The following is a 16,298-nucleotide window of genomic DNA, read 5'->3' on the forward strand; positions in this document are numbered from 1 at the left end:
ATGTGTGAGTGGTATGAGTATGTACCCATAGAAAGATGTACATGACTAGGTGGGTGCATGTGAGCCTGTGCACGTGTAGGCGAATGAACCCATGAAGTGGAAGAATGTGGGAAGGTGTGTGTGTGATTGTGAGTGATCGGTGCACATGAATGTGTGTGAGGGAACTGAGTGCTCAGTGGGATTGGGTGAGTGTGGGCCTCTGGAGGAGGTCGGGTTTAGGGGAGCCAGGGATACTCACCCATCCTCCACCCTCTACCCTGTACCTGCCCTCCCTCCTCACTCCCGGTCTTCTCAGCACAAATCTGGGCAGGACGACAGGTCAGGCCTCAATCTGCAGCCAGGGGAGAGGCGGAGCTCCCACCAGGCCCTCCGTTGGGTCAAGGCGCTGGAGACCTCAGCCCCAGGCGTCCCCACGGGCGGACTCTGGGGAGAAGGGAGCCCAGCGGCCTTCCGGGAGGAGGTGACTTGGGCCGGGCAGGCGGGCGGCGCGCATTCCTGAGCCCTGAGTCAGCGCGGCCGCCCCCTCCGGCCGGGCCCGCCCCCGGCGCGCACGCCCCTCACTCCATGGCATTCCCGGGCGGGCCGGACCGGCGGGCGGGCGGGGACTCGGCGCGGGCGCCCTCCCGGCCAGCGGCGGCAGCCCCTCCTCCCTGGAGCCCTCAGGACCCCCCAAGGACCCCCGGCGGCGGCGGTGAGTGAGCGCGACCGGGAGCGCAGGGCTCCGGGGACGGGCGGGTTCCGGGGCAGCGTCCGCCGAGCGCGGGGCGCGTCCTCAGCACCCCGTGGCCGGAGCTGCTCTGAGCGGTCGGGGCCGTGTCGGGGCCGGGGCCGGGGCCCGGGCTGGGGAGGGGTCGCGGCGAGTCTTCGCTGGGGCGGCCGGACTCTTCTTCCCGGAGTTTTCCGAGTCGCCCGCCGAGGCGGCCCAGCCCCGGATTCCTCGCCCGGCGCGCCGCAAAAATAGCCCGTGGCCGGATTAGCAGTCCCAGCGGCCTGGCCTGGCCGGACAGCTCGGCTCCAGCCCCCGCCCAACAGCTGAGGGTCCCAGGAGCGGGAGGCTGGAGTCCGGGGGTGCCCCAGGCTCCTCTGAGCTCCCCCCACTACATTTTCCTTCCCGGCCACCACCGGTGGGTGGTGCCTCCAAGTTGAAACTCCAGCTAAAGGCGGGATGGTCCCTGTCCCAGCCGCCCTCACCGATGGGAATAGCAGGAACCGTGGAGCTGGGGGTGGGGGACTGACTCCACCTTCTGCCCCACAACGCTGACTCCCCGATCTGTAAACATCGAAGCTCCAGGGTGGTCTGGGAGCGACTCCCAAAGACAGACCCTCACTCTGTGTGCAGAGGCCAACAGGGACAGGCCTTCTCCCAGCTGGCGTGACAGCCAGACCCCGGATGCTCAGGGCATTGGCAGAGGGCCTGGCTGGCTGTCATGCTGGGGGCATGTTTGTGGGGCTGGGTGGGGAATGGGCAGGGGATCTTCCCTGGCCCCCCAAGTCCTGCTTCCAGTCCAGGTGGTCCTGACCAGAGTTCCTTCTGTGTGTGCCACTTGAGATTGTGAATGTGTGTGTCTGTCTGGGTGGGTGGGGCCTAGGTCTGGAGGCCCTACTCCTATCCTGGGAACTCCCACCCGCCAACGGGACTTCCTGTTGGAGACCGGGAGAAGATTCAAGGATGAAACTGGCTTTTCAGGTTTGACCCAGCTAGATGCCCGGGCAGTCCCAGGCTGAGTTCTCCCCACCCCTGTGGAGCCAACCCCAACCTCCTAGCCCCCACCCCAAGGGTGGGCAGAAGCTGGGGACCTAGCAGCTGGCTGGGGCTCAAGGAGTCCCTGAGGCAGAGCCCCCTGCCACCAGGGGTCATTCTGGGTAAGCTGGGCCCCTTTTCCTGAGAATGGGGCAGGGGCAAATGGAGTGCATGGGAGTCTGGTGGTCCCAGATTGAAGACACTGGGCCTCAGACCCTTTCCCAGCCCTTCCAAGCAGCCTTCACTGGCTGGCTGGCCTCCATTGCACAAACAGGCCCCTGGAGCAGGGTAGGGGGGTTGCTGTTGTCCCTCAACCAGCACCTCTCATGAGCTGGCCAGACAAACCCCCACTTTGGGGATCTGACTTTCTAGGGGGCGCTCTTGGTTTAGGGGGAGTCGCCCAGGTCTTTCCTGCCTTTCAGGGACCATCAGGCCCTCCCTAGGATCTTCCCAGCTGCAGTCCCTGCCCAGGGCACCCCCAGTTGCTCTCAGCTGTGAAGGCCTCCCCGACACTGGCTCCAGTTCCCTCACCTCAGTGTCTGTGCCAGGATCACATTTTGCCTAATGATCGGATTCCTCGGCTTCTCTGCCTGTTTTCTGAGTTGGACGATTTTGGGGGTGACTCCTTCCTCCTTCAACTGAGATGCCCCTGATGGAGCATGTGGCAAGGGGTCTTAGAGGGGTCTGACAGCTGTCCACAGCCACAAGGCTGAAGAACTCGGGTGGTCTGCCTTGTCTTCTGGGGGTCTGCAGACAGGGTCCCTTCTACCACAGCTCCTGGGCAGACCTGGCCCAAGGCTTTGAACTCCCTTATAGGCTTTGGGACCTCAGGCAGTGACTGGCTTCCCTGAGCCTCAGTTTCCTTATCTGGAAGATGGATACGGAGGACCCCTCCCAGGGGTTAGACAGACCAATGTGATCAGTCAGGATCTGGTTTGAAGAAACTGAGCCAGGCTGCTGAGGACCGAAGCCATTTCTGCTCTGACTTGGTTTCCCTGCTGGGGCCTCTCCAGTCCTGTCCTGCTTCTGGTGGGTCCGGGGAGGGGGTTGCGGGGTCGCCTGGGTGCCTGGGCACCCAGGAGCATGTGTGTAGGGTCAGTCAGGGATACCTCTGGAGGGCTCTGACTGGTAACTGGGCTGTCCATCTGTCCTCTGGTCAGACATGTGCATGGGATGTGGGCCTTTCCCACCTCCAGCCTGGGAAGAGTGCTTTTGCCTAACTCCTGGGACCCAGCTAGACTCCAGACTGGGGACTAGAAGTGACCAGCTTACCAGACAGTTTACACCCAGGATCTAGTGTAGCTAAGTCCTTGCTGCCATCCCCTTTCTGACTGTGTGGCTTGGACAGGTGCCCTGACCTGCACTTGGCATCCCCTGATTCCTGGGTGTGTCCACCATGTCAGCCACTGTCAGACCCAACTGAGTTGGGGGTTTAGTTTTGGTGACCCCTGTGCTACATTTGCTAGCTGAACCTTGGGACAGCACCCCACCCCCTCCCCAATGCTGGCCCCTTTGTGCACTACCCTCCCAGGTCAGGTCCTCAGGGATTCCTGTGTCTCCAGGCCCTAGGGCGGCTTCCCTCACAGATGGCCTGTAGCAGGAAACCTCTTGTTCTGTCTACTTGTCTAGGGTGATGAGGGGAGGTAGGGAGCCAGTGTGTCCTGCTGGGGACCTGGAGAGGACCCTGCAAAGGTCTTAGGCCTGCCCTGTTCCACCCTAAACCTAATTTCTTCCACAGAAAAGAAGAGGCTTCACTGGGAGGGTTGAAGAGCACTTTGGGGTTTGCAAAGGGCCTAGCAAATATCATTCTCAGCATGATGCCATTAACAGACAAGGCAGACAGGCCAGGTGACTCTCCCTTCATTAATCCAGAAGACCTGGATGCTAGGCTGCCAGACAGCTGGCGACCCCCTTCTCAAGGGAGATCTAGGATTGAGCTTCGGACTAGGAGTCAAACAGAAGACCGAGGGTCAGAGAGCAGCGTGTGGGTGGGGATGCTGGAGCAGCCACCTCCCCCTGGGATGAGGCTCAGGTGAGCTGAGGACACCTCTGGGCAGGTTGTCCCTGGGTGAGGCCCCTTGCTTCAGCTGACCTTGGCAGCAGGCAGTTCCCTGGGCGGAGCAGAGCCCAGGCTTGATGGTTCTGGTCCTGGGGTTGGTAGTCAACTCTGCTGCCGGTTGTCCCTGCCAGCATGGTCCTGTGAGTGTGCAGGGCAGGCCTGAGCACAGAGGTGGTTGCTGCTCACACCTGAGGATGCAGCTCCACACTGGCTGTGGCCACTGTCTGTGCCCGGACTGGCCAGAGCTTCTCTCTAGTCTTTTCCCAAACTCGACACTTTTGGAGGGTCCTGTCCTCAGGTATCCCCAGGGCTGCCCTCTTGTTACATATGCTCTAGTTAGGGCCCTTTCACCCCCCAGCTCCTGCCCCTCAGAGAGTACCAAGTGCCCACAGGCTGCACCAGACACTCTGTGGTGGAGTCAGCTGTTGCCTTTTGTGCCAGGCACTGCTGTGACCCCTGATTTCCAGATGGGAAAGCTGAGGCTTGCTTAGGGTTGTAGGTGGTGGAGACACATGGGGCCCAGTGGCCTCCTTGCATCAGCTCCTGCTTTCTGGCTCTCCCTGCACCTGTGCACGCGGCCAGCTTGATGGGTCCCCAGACATCCCCAGAGCAAAAACCTGAGTTAACAGGACTCTCCACCATTCCCCACCCAGCTCTTCCACACCAGGCTCCGCAGGCAGCCAGAGTGGACTTCATTGTGCATGGCGCCAGTGGCTCCCTTGACCCTCCTCGTCCCTCAGCCTCATTGAGAGTCCTGCCCCCAGTCCCCAAGCTGGTCCTGGGATGCACTGTGGCTTTGGGTGTCTCCTGATGGGGCTGGGCCTGGGCTGGCAGCTGTGATGCTGCTGCAGTGACTCAGATACTGTGTGACCCCAGGCAGTCAGGCCTTCCATGGGCCATGGTTTCCCCATACACTGAGGGGTCAGTGGGGTGGGGGAGACACTGTTTGGATCCCCCCGAGGGGTTTTCTGGGAACAAGAGCCCACTGTGTGCCTGGGGAAGGCCTGGACACTGAGCCACTGTCTCTGGGAGGGCAATGTGCCGCTCCCTGGCCGGACTCTTTGTCCAGCCTGGGCCAGCCTCTCCCCACGCCTACTCCGGCTCTTCCTTTGTGAATCCCACCCACTCGAGGCCCAGATGGGGATCTAGGCACAGGGGTGGGGCAGGCCGGAACACCCAGCACTGCCCACCCGCAGGACCTGTAACTGAGTGGGTTCTCAGGTTCCCTTCTGCCTGCACTGCTAGCACAGGAGTGGTTTTTGTGGAGGTGGGGGAACCCCAGGAGACCTGGATGTACAGGCATGGCGGCTGGTGCCTCCCTCATGAGCTGAGTACTCTACTGCCTCCTGGGGCCGCCTGTGGGCCCCGGCTGAGACAGTACTGGGAGGTCAGGTTCCCCGTACACGCTCACAGCTCTCAGCTCTTCTCACCCTCTAACTGTTCCTGCCCGCACCCGCTTATGCCAGGCAGCTTCTCCTCCCAGAGCCAGTTGAGGGGTCATCTTGAGGAATCCCCCATTACCCCAGGTTAGGGACCAGATGGCCTGTGTTCTTCAGTGATCAGTTTACCCATTGGTGGCTTCAGACCAGGCTGGTCCTGAGCACTGTGGAACCAGCAGTGACAGGACAGTGGCCCATACACATGTGAATGAACTCCTGTCCTGTGCTGTACCCGGAGATCCAGGCCAAGGACCACCTCTGGGGAGTGAGGCAGCCTGAGGCTGCAGGTCCTGCAACGCAGGGGAGGTTGGGCAGAGCGCATTTGCGGGGCTCTGCGATGGGAGGGAGTCAGGTGTGAGGAGCGGTGGAGAGCAGGAGCCATGGGAGTCATGGATGTATGTGAGCCCATCAGCTGGCAAAGGTCTCTGTTGGCAAAAGTCATTCACACTCCTGAGTGAAGAACCAGCTGGATGTCACCTAGTGCCGCTGGGCACAGGTGGAGGCTCCTGGAGAGGCTGGCCGCCTGGATTCAGCCTGCTGATTCATGGCAGTGGCCCCAGTCTCTACTCTGCGCCCTGCTCCTCTCTGGCCCCTATAATGGCCTCACTAAGAGCAGTTGTCCGTTTTCTGGGTGAGAACATGCTGGGGGTGTACTCAGAATGCTGTCCCAGCACTGTGGGTTCCCGAAGCCCCTTCCCGAGCACGACCTGCCTTCCCAACATGCCTGACGCTGTCTGAAATTCCACCCCTAGTGTCTGAGACTCAGAGGTGGCCCCTCCTGACTATTCCTTACTAGCAGGGTGATGGTGCTGCAGTCCATATGCTCTGCGGAGAGAGGGCTGGGGGATGATGAGGAAATTGAGCTGTGACCCCTTCACACTGTGGCTGGGCCGTATCCAGGACACGCAGGTCTGGGCTGGGTTTGGGCCATGCGTCAGATGCAGAGGGGTCTCCTGGTGCTGTTCCCAGAGGGATCTTGACCCACCCAGTTCTCAGGATGCCTTCCTGTCTGACCCTGTTGCACTCTGGGGCTCTGCATGGGCGAGGAGCCCTGGAGGGATTCCCAGTGATGTGGAGGCAAGCTGCCGCCCTTGGCTCTTGCCCCTGATTCCAGGCCACGTATGGGCCAGGGACAGGAACTCAGCCTTAGGGGGCCATGTGGATGGAACGACCCCTGGGCACCATGTCTGGGGAGTGCCCCAAAGCTTTGCCCCCCAACTCTCACCTGGGACCTGAAGTGCACAGTCAGCTCAGATCAGGAGCTGGAGTGTGAGGGGTAGGATAGGAGCCAATAGAAGGCATCCCTGAAGGACCCCCTCCCACCTGTGTCCTGGTCCATGTAGGACCCGTAGGAGCTGTGAGCAGCATTCCCAGCGTTTCCCTGGTAGTGCAGGGTCGGAAGAAGCCGTGAGCTCTGTCCCAGGCCTGCCCCTGGTTGGCATGAGGCCATCAGGAACTGTGAACAGCACCCTGGGCTGTCTCTAATTGTGCTACCCTCCATATATGACCTTGAGCAAGGCAAGCCTGTGTTCTCCTGGCCTCAGTTTCCCTATTTGTACAGCATAGGTGAGACTTTCCTTCAAGCAGTTGAGAGTGAGACCTGTGAGTGAAAGCCATTTCTGGGGCCTTAGTGGGTGGGTTGCAGACCCTGCAGCTCCGAGCCTGTCAGAGGCTGCAGCTCCTTAAAGAGGCTGAGGAATTTGGGGTTTTCTGTCCAAAATTGCTTCAGGAAGCTCTGGCCAACCCCCTACTATCTGTCTCATGTCATGCTCAGGGGCCCTTCTCAACTTGGGTCTCCACTGGAATCCCTGTGTGGTCCCCCTGGGTTGGGGACAGCTGCAGGTCTGCCAGGAAGGTGTAAGGGGGAAATGGAGTCATAGTCACACAGCCAGGCAGTGGTGGCCAGAATCGAACCCTGGTCTTTCTGCTCTGGGGCCTTCCCTGGGCTCTGGCACGGTGCCTGGGATGCTCATGGTGGAGCTGACCACGCAATGCCCGGCAGCCCCAGCACCGAGCAGCTTCGCTGCTGTTTCTGGGCACGTGCTGCCACCTGGTGGTCACTATGGCGTCTGCGCCCAGGTGGTTTCTGGAAAGTCATTTGTGCACGGGAGCCTGGGCCACCAGCTGCTGCTCTGTCACCCTCTTTCCTGAATGTGGTGACTCTATCCAGTGGACCGATCACACACCCCTTACAGGCTATCATGTGCATAGTGGGCCCTTTGTCTCTGGAGTGGAAGTTTTGGTGGGTAAGAGGGTGAGGCCTGGGTAAGACAGGTCTGAGATTTGCCCTGGGCACGGACTAGGGTGAGCCCCATGTCAGTAAGACCTCACATTGGCTGTTCCTTGTGTGTGTAAACCCCTGGACCCCAGCTGTGCTCACTCCCCTCCTTCAAACCTTTGCTCAGATATCACTCCACAGTGAGGCCTCACTGCCCCCTGTCAAGCAACCCTAGTTTGTTTTCTTTCCCCCATCACGCTTAGCATCTTTTAACCAGTACATTCACTTATTTATTTATTTATTTATTTATTTTTTTGAGACGGAGTCTCGCTCTGTCGCCCAGGCTGGAGTGCAGTGGCGCGATCTCGGCTCACTGCAAGCTCTGTCTCCCGGGTTCACACCATTCTCCTGCCTCAGCCTCCCGAGTAGCTGGGACTACAGGCGCCCACAACCGCGCCCGGCTAATTTTTTGTGTTTTTTTTTTTTTTTTTAGTAGAGACGGGGTTTCACCGTGGTCTCGATCTCCTGACCTTGTGATCCGCCCGCCTCGGCCTCCCAAAGTGCTGGGATTACAGGCGTGAGCCACCGCGCCCGGCACATTCACTTATTTAAAAAGTTTATTGTCTAGTCTATAAGCTCCAGGAGGGCAAGGATTTTATCTCGTTTTTCCACCAATGTGCCTCAAGCACCTAGAGCAGTATCCTGATCACAGTGGGTGCTCAGATTGTTGTCCCATGGACTTATGTTGTCTGAGGACCTAGGATGTGCCCAGCACTGTCTGTTGGAGTGAACAAGGCTGGCACAGAGCAAGTCAGTGCTGAGCACATAGTAGGGCTCTGACAATCGGGGACATGAGCACCACAGTTGGGCTTATCACTGCTTTTCCCTCCTGGGTCTGGGCACAATGAATCTTCAGCTGTCAGCGTTGTCATTATTGAATAACACACCACGCCCTGCAGGCCTGCCTTGCTCTGCCGGGAACCATGAGTGAGGCCCGCAGGGACAGCACGAGCAGCCTGCAGCGCAAGAAGCCACCGTGGCTAAAGCTGGACATTCCCTCTGCGGCGCCCCCGACAGCAGAAGAGCCCAGCTTTCTGCAGGTAGGTCCTGGCCAGCAGGGACTGTGGGCGCCCCCTGTCCAATACCCTCACCATGACCCTGTTGCCCAGCCCCTGAGGCGACAGGCTTTCCTGAGGAGTGTGAGTATGCCAGCCGAGACAGCCCACATCTCTTCGCCCCACCATGAGCTCCGGCGGTCGGTGCTGCAGCGCCAGACGTCCATCACACAGACCATCCGCAGGTACCGACGCTTCCCAACTGCTCCACGGGGTGGGAGCTGGGGGCTGGCGGGGCAGAGGCAGGTACACTGAGGATGGGAATGAGAACAAGGGGCCCTCCTGTCTCAGCTTCCTCCTCCATGTTGGTCCCCACACCCCCTTGCCCTCCTCCTGTTCTGGAGACTGACCGCTCTCACCCCACTACCGTGCTCCACTCCCTTCTCTTCAGCACTCACTCTCTCCTTCTCTGTCTCCACCACCCGGATGCTCTGGCCTCTTAGCAGCCGACAAGTACACTTCGGCCGTGTCCACACTCTACCCCTCTTGGGTCCCTGGGCTGCCCGCAGGGCCTTCCCACAGCGCCAGTCTGTTTCTCGGTCCCTGCTCAGGTATCTCATACAGGTCATGAGTGTGTTGGTGCTTCTGGCATGTGCTTGGCATGTGGCCTCTTGGGAGCTGCCAGCGTGGTTGGCATTCCCTGGGGCTCCTAACGGCAGGTGCTGGCAGTGTTTTTGTTTGCATGTCCAAGTGCCGTGGACAGCCTGCCTGGGCCTGTGAGCACCTGCTGTCTGAGCTCTGTGGTGTCCTGGGGCCAAGCTCTCTTGGGTTGAGCTCTCAGCTCCCTCTCTGGACTCAGTGTCTCCCCTCAACTGCCCCTCAGGGATGGTGGGGTTAGGGCCTCTGTGAAGCACTCAGCTGGGCAGGGCCTGCCAGCTGTGGTCTAGTGGGAACTTGAAGTTGGCTAACAGTTCAGGGGGTGGCTGGAACCCACTCATCCTCTTATTAGACCTTGCCCACCCAGACCCTGGCCCCTGGATTGACTGCAGGCCTGGGGCAGGGCATGCCGCCCCAGAGGAGGGCCTTTGAAGTCCCCTGCCTGGGAGGGGGCGATCTGGCTGCCCCTTGCTGAGTCCCTGCCATGCCAGGGGGACCGCTGACTGGTTTGGAGTGAGCAAGGACAGTGACAGCACCCAGAAATGGCAGCGCAAGAGCATCCGTCACTGCAGCCAGCGCTACGGAAAGCTGAAGCCCCAGGTCCTCCGGGAGCTGGACCTGCCCAGCCAGGACAACGTGTCGCTGACCAGCACCGAGACGCCACCCCCACTCTATGTGGGGCCATGCCAGCTGGGCATGCAGAAGGTATGCCTGCCTCTTGCTGCCTCCTGCAGGCCCCTCCTTCTGCTCCCAGGGGCTGGGGCTGCAGACACAGCTAGCCTGAGCAGAAGAGACTCTTTGGCAGTTCACAGTCTTGAAGGGCAGTCAGACAGCCTGCCCGTGAAGGCACCTGAAACAGTCTCTGGGAAGGGGTACCTTGGGATGGGGACATGGTCTTGGGATTGCACCAGGGGACCAGTGTCTGGATGGGGGAGCATTCCAGGCAGGACCTCTAGGTGCTGTGGGGTGGGAGTGGTGCCCATACAGCTGTCCAGGGGCCGATGAGGAGTCAGGAGCAGTAGTCACACTGTCTGTGCAAGGCCTCTGTGTGTCTGGGTGAGCAAGGAGCCCCCATGGTCCTGACTCCAGCATCTCCTCCCCTCCTCCAGATCATAGACCCCCTGGCCCGTGGTCGGGCCTTCCGTGTGGCAGATGACACTGCAGAAGGCCTGAGTGCCCCTCACACTCCCGTCACACCGGGTGCTGCCTCCCTCTGCTCCTTCTCCAGCTCCCGCTCCGGTTTCCACCGGCTCCCGCGGCGGCGCAAGCGAGAGTCGGTGGCCAAGATGAGCTTCCGGGCGGCTGCAGCACTGATGAAAGTGGGTGCAGGGGTGAAAGGTGGGGGTGGGGGCTGAGCCAGCAGCCGGGTCTCATGCTCACTTCCCCTCCCAGGGCCGCTCTGTTAGGGATGGCACCTTGCGCCGCGCACAGCGCCGAAGCTTCACTCCAGCTAGCTTTCTGGAGGAGGACACAACTGATTTCCCCGATGAGCTGGACACATCCTTCTTTGCCCGGGTAAGAAGCGCCCAGGGCGTCACCCCCCCTCCCTGTTCCCTTCTCCCTGCGTCCACCCTGACCTCATGTGTTTGCTCAGGAAGGTATCCTCCATGAAGAGCTCTCCACATACCCGGACGAAGTTTTTGAGTCCCCATCGGAGGCAGCACTAAAGGACTGGGAGAAGGCACCGGAGCAGGCGGACCTCACCGGCGGGGCCCTGGACCGCAGTGAGCTTGAGCGTAGCCATCTGATGCTGTGAGTGCCCCAGGCAGGGAAGGGGGCCAGAGACAGACCCGGGGGGCCCCTCAGGAACAGCTGAGCGAGTATCGCATTCACCTCTGTGGGCGATGGAAGGGGTAGCCCCATGGACTGATGGACTGGGAACTCACTGGCCACCGGGAGTGGGAGACCCAGGGCTGGGCATGGCCCCAGCCTCATGGCTAGCCTGTGAATGGGACAGCAATCTTAGAGCCCAGGGGCTGGACAGAATCCAACGGGGAGGCGGAGGTGACAGGTGATACTTGCTGAGTTGCAGAACTCAGTGGGCCCGGGTTCCGGCTCCCTGCCATCCCCGGAGGCGCGCAGTGTTGGGGGCAAGGAGGAGGCAGATGCTGGGCAACTTGCCCAGCATCTTCACCAGGATAGAGACAGGGTGCCCTGGTACCCCCGGGGAGGGACGGCAGCAGCTTGGGGGGCTGGGGCGGGGATGAACGCCGGCTCCCTCCAGGCCCCTGGAGCGAGGCTGGCGGAAGCAGAAGGAGGGCGCCGCAGCCCCGCAGCCCAAGGTGCGGCTCCGACAGGAGGTGGTGAGCACCGCCGGGCCGCGGCGGGGCCAGCGCATCGCGGTGCCGGTGCGCAAGCTCTTCGCCCGGGAGAAGCGGCCGTATGGGCTGGGCATGGTGGGACGGCTCACCAACCGCACCTACCGCAAGCGCATCGACAGCTTTGTCAAGCGCCAGATCGAGGACATGGACGACCACAGGTAGGCGTGGCAGGCAAGGCCTGGGTTGGGATGGAGGCTCCTGGGGGAGGGTGCGGCTCCGGGTTGGGGATGAGGCCCCTGCTGACGCTCCACCCCGCAGGCCCTTCTTCACCTACTGGCTTACCTTCGTGCACTCGCTCGTCACCATTCTAGCCGTGTGCATCTATGGCATCGCGCCAGTGGGCTTCTCGCAGCATGAAACGGTGGACTCGGTGAGCCCCTGTGCCTTTGCTGGGCCCAGACGAGTGGAGTCTGGGCACTGGACCCCCTCCCGCCCCGCTCTGGGAGGAGAGGGCCCGAGTCGGGCCGTCTGATCCCGCTCCCCAACCTCCCAGGTGCTGCGGAACCGCGGGGTCTACGAGAACGTCAAGTACGTGCAGCAGGAGAACTTCTGGATCGGGCCCAGCTCGGTGAGGGCGGGGTTGGGGCGGGGCCGGCGGGGGCGGGACGTGGAGGTGCCCGGCGGGCAGGAGGCCCGGACTGAAGCTGCTTGTCTCCCTCGCCCGCAGGAGGCCCTCATCCACCTGGGCGCCAAGTTTTCGCCCTGCATGCGCCAGGACCCGCAGGTGCACAGCTTCATTCGCTCAGCTCGTGAGCGCGAGAAGCACTCGGCCTGCTGCGTGCGCAACGACAGGTCGGGCTGTGTGCAGACCTCGGAGGAGGAGTGCTCGGTGCGTTTCCCGCCCTGGGCTCCCACCCTCGTCTGCCTCGTGGTCGCTCTTTCCTTCAGATTTCAGATAGACTCAGCAGAGTGATCCTTCGCCCTCGTTCCTGGCACATCCCGCCGTCCCTATGTGCAAGGCCTTTCTTGTCATATTCATTCCTCCTTATCCCCACCCTCCCCCATCTCCAGCTCCTGGCTCCAGAGACCATCACTTGATTTGGTCTTTTGATTTGGGGGTACTCTTCAAGCGTGTGTCTTAAAGCTTACATAAGTGGTATTGGCCTCTTTTCCACTAAGCAATTTTTTTTTTTTTTTTTTGAGACGGAGTCTCGCTCTGCCGCCCAGGCTGGAGTGCAGTGGCCGGATCTCAGCTCACTGCAAGCTCCGACTCCCGGGTTCACGCCATTCTCCTGCCTCAGCCTCCCGAGTAGCTGGGACTACAGGCGCCCGCCACCTCGCCTGGCTAGGTTTTTTTGTATTTTTTTAGTAGAGACGGGGTTTCACCGTGTTAGCCAGGATGGTCTCGATCTCCTGACCTCGTGATCCGCCCGTCTCGGCCTCCCAAAGTGCTGGGATTACAGGCTTGAGCCACCGCGCCCGGCCTTTCCACTAAGCAATTTTTTGAAAAAGATTCATCCAAACTTTAATCACATCATCTTATATGGAGATGCCGTAGTCCATACCAGTTCCCTGATTTAGGACAGAGGTTGTTTCTGATTTTCAGCTAACAGGAATTATGCTGTTGAACTCCTTCTAAGAGTCTTTTCCAACATGCATGTGTATCTCAAGAGTGGGGGTGACTTGTAGAAGCCGAGGGAAGAGCTCAGTGGTTTTGCCTTTGACTCCTGACTCCCTGAGTGCCCCTCATTGCCCTGACCCAACTGGACCTGACCCTGTGTCCCCCTCCCACAGTCCACGCTGGCAGTGTGGGTGAAGTGGCCCATCCATCCCAGCGCCCCAGAGCTTGCCGGCCGCAAGAGACAGTTTGGCTCTGTCTGCCACCAGGATCCCAGGTTAGTCCCGCCGGCAGCTCTCTCACCTGCCTTTGTCCACACCTTCCCCGGGGGCTGTGGTGCAGAGGGTGTAGGGGCTCCCCTTGTTGGGGACTTAGTTGGAAGGGTGCCAATGCTAGGGGCTCGAAGCAGGGCCTGACCACATACTTGGCTTGTGCAGGGTATGTGATGAGCCCTCCTCTGAAGACCCCCATGAGTGGCCAGAAGATATCACCAAGTGGCCGGTGAGCTGCAGTTGGGGGTGGTTAGGGAATCCTCCTTGTCATGTGGGGAGAATGCCACACCCCACCCACTGGCGATGCCAGAGATTCCCATCATGGGACCACCTCACGTTTTCAGATGCTGTGCACATGGCCTTTGCACAGCCTGTCCATCAACCAACGCCTGCCCCTCTGAGCAAGTAGATCAAGAGAACTAGATGGAGACTTGAAAGGTCAAGTGACATGATTCCAGTTTGATAAGAGACTCAGAGTGTGGTGGCTTGCAGTCAAGGAAGCCACACCATTTTCTACTTTATGAGCCCGCCCATCTTTGCCTCTACCCCCAAACATGGTGTGGGGCCAAAGGTTGGGGGAGGCCCTGACCCAGCTCATCCCCATTTGTGACCCAGATCTGCACCAAAAACAGCGCCGGGAACCACACTAACCATCCCCATATGGACTGTGTCATCACAGGACGGCCCTGCTGCATTGGCACCAAGGGCAGGTAGGTGTGCGTGTGACCGAGTGCAGCTGGTCTCTGGGCTCAGAGCATCGCCCTAGGGCTGTGCCTTCTCCCTAACTAAACCCTGAAATAGCCCAGTATACCAAGGGTGTGGGGTTAGAGGGGGTCTGGACTTCTTCGGGGCCAACAAAGGTGGGTAGGTGCGGCTGAAACTTTCCCTGGATGTCAGCAATCCCCCTCGGCAAGGCAGCAGCCTCCGAACCCCGGCCTGCCTTTCTAGGTGTGAGATCACCTCCCGGGAGTACTGTGACTTCATGAGGGGCTACTTCCATGAGGAGGCCACGCTCTGCTCTCAGGTAGGTGTCCGGAGTGTCCGTCTTTCCCCTCCCCCAGCTGCTGTGAGTGCTGATATGCTGCTCTGCACAGGTGCACTGCATGGATGATGTGTGTGGGCTCCTGCCTTTCCTCAACCCCGAGGTGCCTGACCAGTTCTACCGCCTGTGGCTGTCCCTCTTCCTGCACGCCGGGCAAGTGACACTGTGGGCTGGGTGGGGGACTCAGGGTCCCCAGGATTGGCTGGCTGGGGGTGGCAGAGAGGTCACCCCTGCTGAATGTCTCCCAACCCCCACCTGCTACTGACTACAGGATCCTGCACTGCCTGGTGTCCATCTGCTTCCAGATGACCGTCCTGCGGGACCTGGAGAAGCTGGCAGGCTGGCACCGCATAGCCATCATCTACCTGCTGAGTGGTGTCACCGGCAACCTGGCCAGTGCCATCTTCCTGCCGTACCGAGCAGAGGTAAGGCTGGCCCTCGGGGTGGGGATCCTCCGTGTGCACCTGCAGCCTGCTGTGAACCTGTCCATATGGAGCACTGTCTGGGAGCATCTCCAGTTGGGTCCTCGGTCCCAATATGCTCTGGGCCATGGGAAGTGGGGCACAAAGATGAGGCCTGGGGTCCAGGGGGACTGCCCAGCCCCACAGCCTTATAGCTACCCCAACCATCCCCCAGGTGGGTCCGGCTGGCTCCCAGTTTGGCATCCTGGCCTGCCTCTTTGTGGAGCTCTTCCAGAGCTGGCAGATCCTGGCGCGGCCCTGGCGTGCCTTCTTCAAGCTGCTGGCTGTGGTGCTCTTCCTCTTCACCTTTGGACTGCTGCCCTGGATCGACAACTTTGCCCACATCTCAGGGTTCATCAGTGGCCTCTTCCTCTCCTTCGCCTTCTTGCCCTATATCAGCTTTGGCAAGTTCGACCTGTACCGGAAACGCTGCCAGATCATCATCTTTCAGGTGGTCTTCCTGGGCCTCCTGGCTGGCCTGGTGGTCCTCTTCTACTTCTATCCTGTCCGCTGTGAGTGGTGCGAGTTCCTCACTTGCATCCCCTTCACTGACAAGTTCTGCGAGAAGTACGAACTGGACGCTCAGCTCCACTGAGCTGGCTGCGGGCTCCGGGGGTCGTGCGCTCCAGCAGGCCAGAGCCAGACACGACAACTCTGAGCCTCACAGGCTTACAGTAGTCACCTGCTCCATGCGGGGACTGGCCTGTTTCCTGGACACAGACCTCTTTCTTGTGCCTTGTTCACTTCTGTTGAACCCTCGTACTGCTGGGCATTTATTATACTACTTCCCGTGATAACCTTCTAACTTGTTTCTTGACGACCACCTCATGTGGCCAATAAATGGACTGGGAGCGTTTTAGCTGCCATTAACTTGACCAGGGCTTCCCCTTCCTTCTTTGTTTCTGGCTGGGAGCTGTGGAGGGGCCTGCAGCCAACTCACTGGGCAGGGAACTGAGTGTCAGATACAGTCAACAGGCTCTTTTGCTTCCCAGTGAAATCCTTCAGCCGGGCACGTGCACCTTGCTCTTTCTCCTTAGAGTGCCTGGTAGCCGACGCTGGGACAAGGACCTAGGGATGTGCTGTCACACCCTCCCCACGTGCTGGGAAACAGCCCGCCCCTACCCTCAGCAGCTCCAATTTCCACCCTGCACTACCTCCCTGTCCACTGAATCTGCTGAAGGCACTGCTACAGGCGAACCCTAAAGGCTGAGGCTGGAGGGCCCACACATAGCCGTGCTGTGCTCGCTGCCACCTGCCACTGTGAGCTCCAGGACGCAGACCCTAAAGCCACTCTGCTTTTATTTCCTCCTTGCTGTGGAGATGATGGTAACACAGTTGTGTGGTTTGGGGAGTGGTGTGGCCACAAGGCTTTGGTGGTGTGACATCTTGGACTATAGGACCCACGTGTACCAATTCTCTCCCCTTAACTCACCTCTGTGATGGGGCAACCTCAGTCTTTGCTACCCAGGGTACTG

The 16,298-nt window shown here is 60.2% G+C and overlaps 1 protein-coding gene across 3 annotated transcripts; it reads left to right on the top strand.

Annotated features, from left to right (window-relative positions):
* Nucleotides 1–567: 567 nt before the first annotated feature.
* RHBDF1 (rhomboid 5 homolog 1) lies at nt 568–15,698 on the top strand. 3 transcript variants are annotated; one of them, XM_050774672.1, is made up of 18 exons: nt 568–691; nt 8,417–8,557; nt 8,627–8,757; nt 9,661–9,874; nt 10,279–10,488; nt 10,562–10,684; nt 10,764–10,921; nt 11,394–11,648; nt 11,749–11,860; nt 11,984–12,058; nt 12,158–12,319; nt 13,225–13,325; nt 13,486–13,549; nt 13,936–14,030; nt 14,269–14,344; nt 14,415–14,515; nt 14,634–14,787; nt 14,999–15,698. In XM_050774672.1, exons 2-18 carry the CDS (start codon nt 8,441–8,443, stop codon nt 15,416–15,418), a joined length of 2,568 nt encoding a protein of 855 aa, XP_050630629.1. In that variant the 5' UTR covers nt 568–691; nt 8,417–8,440; the 3' UTR covers nt 15,419–15,698. The 3 variants fall into 3 exon arrangements, with proteins under 3 accessions (XP_050630629.1, XP_050630627.1, XP_050630628.1); XM_050774670.1 differs by having other exon boundaries at nt 576–691; nt 8,417–8,757; XM_050774671.1 differs by having other exon boundaries at nt 604–691; nt 8,374–8,757.
* Nucleotides 15,699–16,298: the final 600 nt, after the last annotated feature.

The sequence above is a fragment of the Macaca thibetana genome, chromosome 20 (assembly GCF_024542745.1).
Source record: "Macaca thibetana thibetana isolate TM-01 chromosome 20, ASM2454274v1, whole genome shotgun sequence".
NCBI lineage: Eukaryota > Metazoa > Chordata > Mammalia > Primates > Cercopithecidae > Macaca > Macaca thibetana.

What these genes read in the sequence shown, in the direction of transcription:
- RHBDF1 (XM_050774670.1), top strand. Translation starts at nt 8,441, where the DNA reads ATGAGTGAGGCCCGCAGGGACAGCACGAGCAGCCTGCAGCGCAAGAAG. An exon ending in CGGCTGCAGCACTGATGAAA is followed by an intron (nt 10,489 to 10,561) that starts GTGGGTGCAGGG and finishes TTCCCCTCCCAG; the next exon opens with GGCCGCTCTGTTAGGGATGG. An exon ending in ACACATCCTTCTTTGCCCGG is followed by an intron (nt 10,685 to 10,763) that starts GTAAGAAGCGCC and finishes GTGTTTGCTCAG; the next exon opens with GAAGGTATCCTCCATGAAGA.